Consider the following 15372-nt stretch of genomic DNA (forward strand, 5'->3'; position numbering starts at 1 on the left):
GGTGTTCAAGGCCGGCCCGTTCCGGTCCCGGTCTTATTGGGACGGGACGGATCCGTCCCAAAATTTTTCAGGACGGGACAAAAAAGGGACCGGGACAGGACAGGACAAGGGACGGGGTCGTCCCGTCCCGACCCCGTCCCGGTTCCTTTTTTTAATTTTTTTAATTTTTTATCCTATTTATATAATATTATTTTTTCATATTTTTTTAAGATTTGAGATTATTGTATGGAACTATGGATATATTTATTTAGAGTTTTATATTTGTTAATGATTTGAGATTATTGATGATAGACTTTTTAGCAAGTTTTTATTGTGTTAAAAGTTTTTGTTTAGAGTTTTTAATGATTATTATATGTAATATATTGAACTTTTGTTTAAGAGTGCCCAAACAAATAAAAAAGAAAATAAAGAGATGTTTTTATAAGGTTTAAGCCCAAAAAAATATAATTAAAAAAATCATATTTTATTAAAAAATTATTAAAAAAAAGTTCAAGACGTCCCGGTCCCGTCCCAGATCCATCCCGTCCCGGATCCGTCCCGTCCTAATCGGGACCGGGACAACCCCGGGACGGGCCGGAACACGGGACAGAAAATCTGTCCCGTTATTGTTCACCGGGACGGGCTTGTCCCGGTCCCGATCCGTCCCGTGAACAGCCCTAATTTGAGGTACCTATAAGCCAGAAATGATAGACAAGGAAGTAGTGTCTAATTTGGTATTTTATAAATATAGTTAAATGACTAAAATATCTTGTATCATATTTTTTAAAAAAATTATTAAACCTGTCATTGCCACTAATTCACAGTTTGTTAATAAATATCTTGTCATTACCGTTAATTCACAACTTGTTAATAAATAACTTGTCCTTGTAAATACGTTTCTTGTTATTTGTTATCCAACACTTATTATTGTCAATTCACAACTTGTCAATAAACTTTTTAATATAAGAACATTTTAGTCATTTAACTACATTTGCAAAATATTAGATCAGGCACCATATCTTTTACTATGATTTTGAAGTGTTATGTGTCTGATTTGAAATACTGCTTCTGACCCTGGTTATAAGACCTGATTTGTATTCTACAAACAAGATCTTATAATTAGAACATAAGGTAGTATTATATTGTTTTTTATTTGTCATTTTCCCATTAAAAGTCTTGTGTTTGTCCCAAAAAAAAACATTAAAAAAATGGGATACTTATGTAAATAATTGAAATGAAAGCTTAGAAATGGTCTCAGCAAACTAAAATTGACGAGTAACTCACCACTTTCCAAATCGGGTCCTTTCATCACGGAAAGTCCTGTGTCTTCCTCTCCGTTACTCCCACGGCCCGCTCCGTCAGGATCGCCGTCATCGGAGCTGGCGTTTCCAGCCTTGTCGCTGCTCGGGAGTTTCAACGAGAAGGCCACCAAGTCATCGTCTTCGAGAAAAACTAACGTGTCGGAGGCACTGGGCCTATGATCCAAGAACTGAATCCGACCCTCTCGGCATTGACCCAAATCGCGAAACCGTCCATAGCAGCATCTACTTCTCCATGCGCACCAATCTGCCCAGGCAAGTCATGGGATTCATGGACACCCGTTCGTGAAGCTCGAATCCGGCGACTGGAGAACGTTTCCGGGTCATGAAGAGGTGCTCCGTTTTCTGGACGGGTTTGGGAAGGAGTTCGGGATCCTTGAGTTGACAGAGGTGGTTCGGGTGGAGCGGGTTGAAGAAAGGAATGACGGTTGATTTGTCGAGGGGAAGAGTCGGGGATCCAAATCTTCGACCCGAGAAAACGTTCGATGCCATTGCTGTGTTCAGGTTACTACCCATCGCCGACGCTCGCACAGATTCCCGGCATTCAAAACTGGAGAAGATCCCAAATGCACAGCCACAATTATCGGGCGCTCAACCCGTTTCACCGACAGGCAAGTGAATCTTTTTCCCCTCTGACGGGTAAGTGAACCTAAAATTCTAAACTACTCCTATGAAATATGGATTATCTGTCTGGTAGACGAAAAATTATGAATTATCATGAATTAGTGATTATTATCTGTTGTTCCCCTATATGTCATAAGGAAAAAAATATTTGGGCAATCTGCTTTTTAATTCTTATATTGGCTGATATATTTTTCACTTTAAGAAAAAATGTATATTACTCATATTCTAATAATATCATGAATATAAAAATGGCCATGGGTCTAATTTTTGAAAAATAAAATAAAATAAAAATAATTATAAATAAATTTAAATCTAATGATTTTATTTTAATAATTTAAGTGAGCTCTTGCAGAAAGAATATTTAAAAAGCTTTTTAAAGTAATAAAAGGGTTTTACTACTTTTGAGAGTATGTCCTAATTCCTATTAGTATCCTTTGTTCTCTATTTTCTTTTCATCCAAAATTAAGTGACTAGATATTAATTAGGAAAAGAATTAATTTTTTTGTTGTTTATAATTTTAATTCGGTTGTAATTTAATTCCTACACTTTGATTTGATGCAACTCAGTTCAAATAGTTTTAACCTGATTATAACTCAATCTTTGAATTTTGACTTATTGTAATCCAATCACTGTAATTTTAATCATTTTATAATTTCGTTCTTATCTTGAATACATATATCATTTAGTCCCTACATGTAATTTGGCATATTCATTTCATGTTAAAGGAAGTAGTTTTGATTGAGAAAATAATAAGTGGGAAAATAAATAAAATGAATTAGGTGGTGGTGATAATAGGGCTGGGACCAGGTGGGCTTGACGGCTCAAAAGAAATTGCAACAGTTGCAAAAGAGGTTCACATAATTATTAATTTTTTTTTTAACATTTTCAGGTAAAATGCGTTTATCAAGATGGCTTGGGTGCCTTTGAAGATGGATCCTCTGTTTATGCAGATTCCATTCTCCACTGCACTGTCAGCACTGGGTATAATAAGATAAACTTTAAAGTAACAAATTTTAAATAAAAAATTTCTAAAAAATTGTATCGTTATTTGCAAGTTCAATATTGTCAAAACCTATTAAGTGTGAGAACCAAATATAATTTGGAATTTAATAATTTTAAGTTTTTTTTAACTGGATTCTCCCTTTTTAATTTTACTATTAATTATTTAAATTTTGTTGAGTGTAATGGCAGATACGAGAATGATAATCCAGTCCTTGAAACCAGAGGGATAGCAAGTGTGGAGACCAATAGAGTTGGGCCACTGTACAAGCATGTGTTTCCCCTGTATTGGCTCCTTACCTCTTCCATTGGCTTCATCTCTCGTGTTAGTGTTAAAAAGTTTTTTTTTTAAAATCTTTTTTGTCTTAATCCAAATTATCTTACATTCAAAAGATTCCTATTTTAAGATATAAGGATTTGGATCATCCTATCCAAATTCACACTGGCTTAATCTAAGAGTTAAGGTTATGTTAGCGCTCTAAAAGATACGTCTAATATGGTGAAGTATTTTTCCAAATGCACTTAACATTTTAATACTTAAAGAGCAAAATTACATTATAAAATATTTCGCAGAACCTATGTAGTCTGGCTCATCATATTCAACATAAAGAAATGATTTAATTTTCGAGTTGCGTTTGCTCGAACATGAGTTTAGAGAGATTAAAACAAACAAGTTTTAAGTTGCGTCGGCTCAAATTCAGGCTTTGAATTTTTAAACGAGGGTTTGAAAATATAATAGGCTTTAGTTAACTGCAATGATATGTTATTTATTTTTTATTAATTAGTTACTATTGATGTTCAGTCTTAATTTTATTTTTAGTGGATTAGTATAAGTGCATTATTAATAATGATCCTGGAAAAAAAATCTAATAAATTGATTTATAAAATAACTAGCTTATGAAAGATTAGAAATTTGTGGGGCGGATGAGAATGCAGGGTCCTGCATTTCATATATTTGAATTGCAAAGCAAAATACATGTTTTTTTGTAGTGATAGGAGGGGCTACATGTGTACTATATTTATATTATTCTTTATTAATGATTGATCGAGTAAAAGAAACTCAATTCTTTTTATTAAAAAAAAAAAACTAGCAAGATCGAGGGCTTGATCCTCATCAATTTAAAGAAGTCAAATTAAAAATTATACTTTATATAAACTTGATCATACTGCAATTTGATTCAATGATATTAATACTAGAGTATAGAGGTTGTATAATTTTTTTTTTTTTAAAAAAAAAGTTGTCATTGAATAATATTAGTGATATTTTTATTTTTATAATGGATGGATTGATCATGCAGAGTATAAAGCATTGGCTAGCGAGGCAAGGTGGGTGGGGACGTCCATTGGAAGAGTGGAGGGAGAAGATATACAGAGAATGCTTCTAGAAGTTTCTGGAAATGCAACATTTGTATAGGGACCAATGGAATGGTGCTCATTGGCATTCCATTGTTCATCCTGCTGTCCTGCTGCCTCTTCTTAAAATGTGAAATTATCAGAAAAAATTATAAAAATTAAACACTTGTTTGTTTTCTTATTATGAAAACAGTTTTTTATTTTTTAAAAACAAACAATAAAAAATTTGTTTGGTAATTTGTTTATAGCTAAGTGCTTTTAAAAACTTAAAAAATTAAAATAATTATCAGTTTATGTTTAGTATGAGGGAATCGAAGCGAAGAGAATAAAAAATTTTAATGAGTTTGATTTAAATAAGGTTCTGAAATTTTAACAAACAGAATATTGAAGATAAAAGAGCAAGAAAATTTAATTAAAACTTTTAACCCAATTTTTTTAAATTTTTAAATTGAGCTTATTAAAATTTTTTCTCCCCTTATTCTCCTTTCTTTTTTCATTTGAGGACATTTCTCGTCAAAACTTCACCATCTAATCTCAGCATATTTATTTCAAAAACAATTTAAAAATTTTTTTTCCAAAACTTATTTTAAGAAATAATTTTCTATAATTATTTTGGCAACAAAAAAGAACAGAACAAACCAGCCTACGTTACACAAAATTATGAATTATTGAGTTGCAATCCTTCACAGAAACATGTGATCAAACTTTTTCTTTTCATTTTTTGGGTTCTTTTTAAAAACTGTTTTCAGAATAGGTAAACAAACAGACCCATTATTTTCCGTTAAGAAAATTACCAAAGTCAACAGAACAAGTAATCCAAAAACAAAAAAAATCTTGGCGACTTTTCTTTTCTTCATTGTAATAAAACATGTGATGCACAGGTAATATTGGGATCAAGTCAAGGGAATAATTGGTCAAAAGTAGCAGCAATGGGAAGTGGGGAATACGTTGAAACCCACCATAGCATATTAAAAACAAAAAAGATATCGATGGAGCCATGGAGGCCTGGGAGGTCAAGAAAGCAAAGACATGAACTTTTTTCTTTTCTAATTCCAGCGACAAAGACATGAACGGAATTATTCAAGTCAACCTAAGATTAAATGAATCACGAATTCGAGATTCGGATCATGCTCCTTTTATTTCTCCTGTCGATCTTCATCACGGAACAACAAAAAGTCCTCGCTCTCTCCCCCTCCCTCAATAGCCACCATGGCTAGACCCGTCAAGGTCGCCGTCATCGGGGCTGGAGTCTCCGGCCTCGTCGCAGCTCGGGAGCTTCAACGAGAAGGCCACCGAGTCGTCGTCTTCGAGAAAAACCACCGCATAGGGGGCACCTGGGCCTACGATCCAAGAACTGAATCCGACCCTCTCGGCGTTGACCCGAACCGAGAAATCATTCACAGCAGTCTCTACCTCTGCATGCGCACCAATCTTCCCAGACAACTCATGGGATGCTTAGACTACCCGTTTGTGAAGCGTGAAACCGGTGATCAGAGAACGTTCCCGGGTCATGAGGAGGTGCTCCGTTTCCTTGACGGTTTTGCGGAGGAGTTCGGGATCCATGAGTTGACCCGGTTCGAGTCGGAGGTAGCTCGTGTGGCGCTTGCCGGCGAAGGGAAGGAGGATGGTTGGTCGGTTGAGTGGAGGAGGCGGGGATCCGAGTCGTTGACCCGAGAAACGTTCGAAGCGGTTGTAGTGTGTTCGGGTCACTCCACAGTGCCAAAGCTCGCGGAGATCCCGGGTATTGAAAACTGGAGGCGATACCAAATGCATAGCCACAATTATCGGGTTCCCGACCCATTTAAGGGACAGGTAAGTAAATTTACGAATGGTCTTCTTTGCGCAACAAATTTACGGATTGTCTGCAGTGACAGTTTGTCTTTTGGCTTGGTCAAAGTTGTCTGCAGTTTGACCAGTCACTTTAGGAGAAGGATAAATTTTAGACAATATGAATTAGTAGTACCACGTTTTGATATTTTATGATCGAGGGTAATCTTCAAATTTTTTATTGTCTAGTTTGCCTTTGGTTTTGGTTATAATCTCTTAAATTTTAAATTATACGATTTTGTCTCTTAATTTTTTTTCCTAAAATAGTAAAATATTAGTCTTTAGAATTTAATGAAAAATTTTTGGCAAGAAATATTTAATAAAAATTTGGACAATTCCACTCCCTAGAGGACTAAAATCTAGAGGTTAAAATTTGACACACTAAAACCAAAATTTATAAAAACTTGAAGTCTTGAAATACCAAAAACCTGCATTAACCCAAATAAAAAAAAATATCAAAATTAAAATTTGGGGGAAAAATATTTAAATGCTTCATATTAAATGCAGAGCTTCTGAATTTCTCCCTTTTTCTGAATCAAAGACTGAGTTCCTCACAAAATAATACCAGTATAAAATAGGGGTGTGCATGAAGCTCAAATGCCCGTCGAGCCTGCCCGATCTCGAAGAAAAATTGCCCAGCTCAGTCCAAAAAAAAAGAGCTCGAAAAAGAATGAACATCTTTGGGTTGGGCATTTCATAGGCAGGGCTGGGCATCAGGCAGGACATGCTGCCCTGCCCATTTAGCCCTGCCCGGATTATATATATATTATAATTTATGAAATAATATTAATGTATTGCATTTCTTTACCCAAAAAAAAAGTTATCTCCCTCTTCTTTGCAATTTAATTTATTATTGTCATATGTCTGTTAGTTTTCCATTTTAGGGGATCTAATTCTTCTAAAGAAGCAACAATATCTTGCTTTTAATTTGTTTTTCGTGAGGTTTATTGGGTATATCCTATTGTGTCTTGTTATTTTAATGTAGGTTATTTATAAGTTAGTCTTCCCCTCTATGCCATTAACAACTTTCTTTGCTAGAGAATGGAGTTCATACATGACATATTTGTATAAATTAACAATTTTGAATATTTATACAAGATAGAAAACAAGATTAGAGTAGGAGTAGGGAAAGAAAATTGGGGTTTAATTATCTGAATTACATGTTTTATTTTTTATTTAATTTATATTTAGTTATTTTGTATTAATTTTTTATGAACAAGTCATATAATGGAAAGAAGTCTTTTAGTTGTATGGATTGCTAACTATATTGTATTGCATAATAAGTGTTTGCATATTAAAACTGTTTATATTAAATTATTATAAGATTTTAAGATTTTTTATTTTTCTTTTTACAATTATTTTCACCTATTTTTATATGGTCTATATTATTCCTGTTAGCCTATTGCTTCAGTTTTAATATCTTTTTGCAATTCTTTAGGTAACATTTAATTTTTGCCACTTAAATAGATAATCAAGCTTCTATTATATCGTCATCTCCGACTCTCAATGGAATATCTCAATGTGCTTTAATCCCTCTTCAATTTTTTCAAATGTTTTATTCTTTTCTTAACTTTCTGGAGATTGATACAAACCGTTTGAATTTTAAGGCTTTAATTACAATCTTGAGAGTTATTTTGTTCTAAATGAATTATGAATATTATTTATTTGGATATTTGCTAAGACTTGTTTTGAATTATTTCTGGATAATTTCAATGTATGAAAATGTAAAATTATAAAATGTAATTTTCAGACGTGGATGAAAGTTTTTTTACATGTGATATCGGCAAGTCATCACCATTTGGGCAGCGAAGTCCGCCCTGCCCAACCCGTCCATGCCCAGCCCACAATAGTTAGGGCTTCTATGGGCAGAGTCAAATAGCGGGCTGCATTTTGCAGCCCACTCATACTTCGGGTTGGGCATTAGGCATAAGTTATGTCCTGCCCAGCCCTGTCCTTGTGCGCCCCCAGTACAAAACAAGTTCTAGTTTTCTCTCTCAACCTCCCCTTTCACAATATGGGACGATCGATTTAGGATACAAAAAACTGCTCTTCATGGAATGAGAGAGCTTAACTAAATAATCAATAGCTGACTTCCTAAAAATATGAATCGGCACAACCTTTCAAATCCTGCGAAGTAAAAGTCTAATATCATCAACAATATCTTTGAAACACATCCCCTACATAGCATAGACAAGGATTTTATGCAGTCCGTATATATCGCTATGTTCTGGTAGCCTCTGTCCCAATAAAAGTGAAGACCATGAATTATGCCAAGTAGTTCTGCAATCGCTGGTGAGAATTTCTCCTTATCTTACCATTTGAGAATATGCTTTAAATATTGAAAATAACTTGGTTGATTTGTTTTTTCCCACCCCAATAGCTTGGGACTCGGGTGATTATTTAACATAAAAGATAAATCTCTATGATTTTTCAAAATAGGAGTACCATGACGCTCTTCCTATGAGTTCTGGGATTTATTTAATGATTGATAATTAACGCTAATTTTTTTAAAAAAAATTAATGGAAAAAAAGCAGGTGGTGGTGATGATAGGACTGGGACCAAGTGGGTTTGACATATCAAAAGACATTGGGAAAGTGGCGACAGAAGTTCATATAGCCGTTCGAATGAATCCAATGCTTAAGAATGTGGTGAAGCTGCAAGACTTTCAAAACATAAGCCACCACTCCACGGTACCCACCCTTTCATATTTTCTCGTGTGAATTGTGTGTCTGAATTGTATAAAATCAAAAAATATATATACACTTTATAATAATTACATATTACTTGTACTTTATTATAAGAAACATCTACTAAATTCATACAGTTTGAAATGTTCATTATATTTAGTTAAAATTAATATATAAAAAGATTACATGAGAGATACTGAACTTAAATTTATTATAGAGAAATAATGAGTGACATATATTTAATGAAAGTAAAAGTGAATAGATTAGTTTAAAATTTTGGATAAACAGAATTTGTTTCTTATATTTAAAAATACCACCATGAAATAAATTGTTTCGTATAAAAGGCATGGAGGGAGTAATATGAAAAAATATCATGATGAATATATAAAATAAAAAATGACTTTTTAATCTATAATTTAATAATTAAATGGATTTGGCTATGAATATATAAAATAAATAATGATTTATTATAAAATAATGGTATCTTGGATGTGGAGAATTAAAAATTTGGGGCTAAATTAAGTGGAAAGATCAAAAGACTTTTTTCATTTTTGCAGATAAAAAGCGTTTATGAAGATGGATTGGTTGCCTTTGAAGATGGATCCTCTGTTTATGCAGATTCCATTATCCACTGTACCGGGTATTACAATATAATGATTTTTATACTTTTTTTTTTCTAAAAATCTTTTTGTTAATTGAAAATTCAGCTGACACTCATCAATTTTTTTAAAAAAATATGAAATGACAGATATAAATATCATATTCCATTTCTGGAGACCAAAGGGATAGTAAATGTTGAGGATGATAGGGTTGGACCACTTTACAAGCATGTGTTCCCTCCTTCGTTAGCTCCTTCCCTCTCTTTCGTTGGCTTAACTTCTCATGTTAGTGGTAACCCGTTTTATTATATTTTCTTGTCCAAATTATTTAAGGACAAAAAATTAATCTTTTGTTCCTGCAATTCTTACTTAATTATAACTCAATTCTTAAACTTTGATCGGTAGAATTAAATTCTCGTAATTTTTACTCAATTGTAAGTTAGTATCTAAACATTAAATTAGTCCAAATGACTAAAGTTTTAAATGGTTAAAATTATATACACTAATTTATATCCAAATCAAAACTATAGCAATTAAATTGTATCGAATTTAAGTTTAGAGACTGAATTACAATAGAGTTAAAATTTTAAGGACAAGAATATTAATTTTTACATTATTTTATTTTCAAAACTTTAAATTGAAAAAAAAAAAAGATGCTGTTTATGATCAGGAAAAAATCTACTCTTTCGGTCCTTAATATATAAACTAATTGTTAATTTAATTTTAATTCTAAATGTAATATCTATTTATTATATTTATTAATTTATTTTTAATTACTCCTATGGATACTCCCTCAACAATAATCAAGCAAGTGAGGGAGAAACGATATTAAGAAAAATGATTATGATATTATTAGGTAAAACATGTTATATTTTTTATAATTAACTAACTTATCTAACTTTCTTAATCTAATCAAATTAGGTAAATAAATCATATACTAATGACAGGAGGAGTATTTTTTAAGTTGCAGACTCCAAAATTTGATTTTTCTTTTCCCCTATCTCTTGCTCTGATTGGATGAGAATGCAGGATCCCGCATTTCATATATTTGAATTGCAGAGCAAGTGGGTCGCAAAAGTATTATCTGGAAAAGTTGCATTGCCTTCAACACAGGAGATGATGGATTCTGTTCAAAACTTCTATGAGTTCTTAGAACAGAACCAAATCTCCAAACATCACACTCACTTCCTTCGTCCCCATCAGGTACATAAGATTGTTTCAAATTACCTCATAGTTGTTCATTGAACGGTTAGAATTTACTTCATACTACCTTTGGTCCTAAAAACAATAAAATACATATGTGAAGAGAGTTTTGTCTGAAGCGTAGAAACATTTGTTTTACTAATCTAAATAGCTTTTAAGTAGGATGTATTACATGCTTGTTTGAAGCTTATTATAAGTATATTCATGCAAGTCGAAACAAAATTCTTCTCACAAATTACTTTTCTGGTTATATTTATAAGTAACTTTTAGCATGTTTCATATAGACCCAAAAAAAATTAAACTTCATTAACTCTCATTTAAAATTCAATAAGTTTTCAACTTTATCCCTATTCAATGTATATTATATTTCATATAAACAAAGTCAACACAATAATAAATAAAGAGTAAAATTGTATATTTACACAAAATTTTTCTCAATATGTTATAAATAGAACTAAAAAATATCTTCTTTTCCTACTCTATAAATAGGACCAGAGAAAAACCTTGTATAGTGTAAACCTTAGTTGAAAATATGCTTTTGAGGGCTTTGATCGTCATTCCACAGAAGCAATACATGTATTGCACGGCGTCCTTGTATTTTAATTCTTATTTGGAACTGAAATTGATGAACATGCAGGTGGATTACAAGTACTGGCTAGCAGAGGAAAGCGGGTTTGGTGCATTGGAGGAATGGAGAGAGGAGATGTTCAGTGAGATCATCAAGAAATTCCTGGAAATGCAACGCTTCTACATTGACCACTGGGACGATGCTTATTGGGATTCCATTATTCGCTCTTCTTCCTCCTCCTAAAACCCTAATACTCCTCCGGTCCTTATTATAAGATCCAATTTGACTTTTTATTTGGTCCTAATTATAAGACCCAATCCATTTTCTCTCTTATATTTATGCATTTTTTTCCAAGATAATCCTTCTAATAATGATAGTTTTAGCCAATATACTTAATTAGCAAGGATATTTTAGGAATAACAACACTTATTTATTATAAATAACCAACTTAACTTACTTCCTTAATCTCCTCAAATAAGTCAATTGGGTCCTATAATTAGGACCGGAGGAGTACTTATTTTGCCATTGTTCAGAACCCATTTCGCAGAACGTATGTAGTCTGGATAATCATATTCAACATAAAGAAATGATTTAATTTTGGAGTTGCGTTTGCTCGAACATGAGTTTAGAGAGATTAAAAACAAGCAAGTTTTAAGTTGCGTTGGCTCAAACTCAGCCTTTGAATTTTTAAACGAGGGTTTGAAAATATAATAGGCTTAGGTTAACTGCAATGATATGTTATTTATTTTTTTATTAATTAGTTACTATTGATGTTCAGTCTTAATTTTATTTTTAGTGGATTAGCATAAGTACATTATTAATAATGATTCTGGAAAAAAAATCTAATAAATTGACTTATAAAATAACTAGCTTATGAAACATTTGAAATTTGTGGATGAATATTAAGTCTTCAAGGATCTCACTAGACCAAAACATGCCTCACGAATCAACCGGAAAAAAAAACACTTTTGGAGATATTTATAATTATTTATTACCAGATTCTTGAGGGTCAAAAAGGATCAAATTAGCATAATTATTGTATCGAACTTCCTCTCCTATTAGGTAAATCTACAAAATTTTTAAATTTTATCAAAAAAAGAAGAAAATTAATCTGCTCTTTATAATCTTAATTTTCAATCACATCCTGTAGTTTATTTTGTTTAAATTAGGATTTATTATTTGATCTGATAATTTTAATTTATAGATTTTGTGAAATTTTATTTATGAATGCATAAAAACGGTGTTAAAAACTAACAGGAGTTGAATTTAGTGGATATTACTGATCTTTGACAAGATCATAGAGACTTGATTTAAAATACGATAAGAAGTTAATTTTCTTTCCCTAAAACGTACTATTTTTAACAAGGACATAATCTCTAACAAAACAAAGGCATATAATGTAGGCATTTCATAATTCATATATTTGAATTGCAGAGCAAATGGGCTGCATAAATGTTATCTGGAAAGGTTAAATTACCCTCGATAGAGGAAATGATGTGTAAGAAAATGGGCCAGTCCACCTTTGGTGGATTGGACCCAAGCCTATTATCATTTGAGGTCCTGGTGCAAATAATAAGACTTGTGGGTCTTAAAGTGCAATTTTTGCCATCTTACATAAATTTGCCTAAAGCGGGAACAGTTATGTCGAGGGAGGCGGTTTTCTTTTTGAAAATATGCATGGGATAAGTTAACCGTAGCATTAGTTATTGAGGCACACGTTCGGTTTTCTTTTCTCATCTTTTGCCTTTTCCAGACTCCTCCCTCCCTCTCTGCAAAAACTTTCCCTCCGGTGCATTTGCTGTGTTTATCAGATCCGACTCCGTCACCGTGATCGGACCTCCGTGTGGCAACCTGATTACATTGCAGACTCCAGATATGCCCGAAAACCTTCATGATGGATTCTGTTCAGAAATTCTATCAATTCTTAGAACAGAACCAAATCCCCAAACATCGCACTCACTTCCTTTGTCCCCATCAGGTGTGTACTATTCTTAAAATTCGATAGTTGATTTACAAAAATTAATTAAAAAATAGTTTGATTAATGATTTATAAGGGATGTGTGTTGATTTTCTTAGGATATCATTTTTAATTATATGCATTGAAAATTCTTCATTTCTTCCCTCCATTAAAAACCCCTCATAAGATGTATGATAATTATTTTTTTCCCTGAAAATAATACAGCTTACTGTAAATTTTATTTATATTCTAGTTCATAACAACATATTAGACCCTGCCCTATGAAATTTTCCATTCATACATCACTGATCACTCTTTTTTTTAAAAAAATCATTTTTTTATTATTCCATCTTTATGTTGCTTGCCGCATGACTATTGCCTGCAAGAGGGAAAGGACAATCATATGACTTAAGTGTGGCTTTGCCCATCATTTGCTTTATCAATAACATTACAATTCTCCAATCCTTTACCCAACAAAAGTTCATATTTACAATCTAATTAAAAAACCTAATGATGGTTATTTTTTTATTTAATACTACCTCTAAATTTCTGGAAAATAACTTATAAACAAATAATCAAAATAACAATTGATAAATATCATTACATTAATTCTAATACAATGATAAATTAAATAAATTCATAAAAATTAAAAAAAAGTATATAATATATTAGGACATAATAGCTTTATCCCACGTCCCGTTCTGTCTCAAAACATTTTTCTCTTCTTTCACTTTCGTCATGTTCCATTCTAAAAATAATTAGGACAGCGACGTGGCACTAAGACAAGACATGATTAATCACTCTTATCAGGCATAAATACTTCCAGGAGCCATTGACCATTGTCAAATTTTCCAAAGTCACTGATGGCTATCGTGTAATTTAGGGTTTTAGTCTATAACAAAAGCGAAATTGATTTCTTTCTCTATTCTTATCAAATCACACCACAAGTACTTTTTTGAAAAAGTCTGTGTTCTTTTGTTTTTTAAACTAAAACATGAGAAGCCAATGATACGATGTTATAAGCGAAATCAAATTTGCAATCTCTTATTTACACATAAGATTTCATATCACTAAAATACAAAATTATTGATAAGGTCTATGTTCTGTTTATTGACCTATGTGCGCACACAACCTGAAATTCGTAGTTTTCTTTCGATGAGTCGAATATTTTCTCTACAGTTACACTTTGTGATCGAGGTAACAGAATTTCAAGTTATCTCATACATGGGGAGACTTGAGTGTAATAAGCAACAAAAATAATAAATTTATTACTTAAAAGTATTTTAAATATCATTTTGGAATTTTAATTTAAGCAAATGAGCCTGAGCTCAAATGGCATCATCCCAGCATTTTTTGTTAAGGAGCAAATTTTTCACCTTCCTGAAATGGCTGAATTTACTTAGGAAAAATCATATTGAGCAAACTATTTCTTATATTATAAGATCTTGTTTGACTTTTATTTTAGTCATAAATATAAGATTCTAATCCATATTGTCTCTCATATTTATCAATTTTTTTTCCTCACGATACTTCTTTTAATAATAGCAATTCTAGCTAATAAACTTGATTAATAAGGATATTTTAGGACAGACAACACTTATTTATTATAAATAACTAATTTAACTTATTTCTTTAATCTACTCAAATTAGTCAACTAGCTCTTATACTTAGAAGAGAAGGTAATATATATAAATCATATAATTAACGGATAGCATTACAATAAATAAATAAATATTTTTTTCAATTTTATTACTATTATTTTTAACCCATGAAATTTAAAACATAAATTTATTTATAAAAATATAATTATTTTAAGACAAGTTGTCTTCTTTTTGACTATTAAGTATCAAAACAACACTACATATAAAATCCTAAAAAAATACTTCTAAATTTTAAAATCTCAAACTAAGAATGATTGCATAAATGTGTTTCATATGTTTTTTAAATATTGTTAATTACTTTTAAAGTATAGTAAATAACACTAATTTAAATTTTAAAATTCAAAGTTTTTTTTATTCTCCCTATGTAATTTCACTTCTTTCCTGATACTTCTCACGTCTTAAATATAAAACTCTTATATATTAACGTGTATAAAGGTTTTATATAATTTATATAATAGAACTGAGGGAGTATTTTCTTTTCTTTTCATTTCCCGTCCGCTATTTCCCCTCATATCCCTCAATTAAGCGGCATGCACCCAAGAATTCCAGTTATTGCATGAACTTCTATGAATGATTGATAATCATTAATAGTATC

General features: G+C 31.8%; 1 protein-coding gene and 1 pseudogene across 1 annotated transcript; both read left to right on the forward strand.

Annotated features, from left to right (window-relative positions):
- The first annotated feature begins 683 nt into the window (after positions 1–683).
- On the forward strand, positions 684–4306 carry LOC114716362 (flavin-containing monooxygenase FMO GS-OX-like 6; annotated as a pseudogene).
- A 960-nt stretch (positions 4307–5266) lies between these two features.
- On the forward strand, positions 5267–11402 carry LOC114716587 (flavin-containing monooxygenase FMO GS-OX-like 2). The gene is made up of 6 exons (XM_028901616.1): positions 5267–6086; positions 8637–8792; positions 9347–9429; positions 9538–9673; positions 10418–10591; positions 11229–11402. The coding sequence occupies exons 1-6, from the start codon at positions 5484–5486 to the stop codon at positions 11400–11402; spliced, it is 1326 nt and encodes a 441-aa protein (XP_028757449.1). The 5' UTR covers positions 5267–5483.
- The last annotated feature ends 3970 nt before the right edge of the window (positions 11403–15372 follow it).

This window comes from Neltuma alba, unplaced genomic scaffold (genome assembly GCF_004799145.2).
Source record: "Neltuma alba isolate B1F8T4 unplaced genomic scaffold, ASM479914v2 tig00002069_pilon, whole genome shotgun sequence".
Classification (NCBI taxonomy): domain Eukaryota; kingdom Viridiplantae; phylum Streptophyta; class Magnoliopsida; order Fabales; family Fabaceae; genus Neltuma; species Neltuma alba.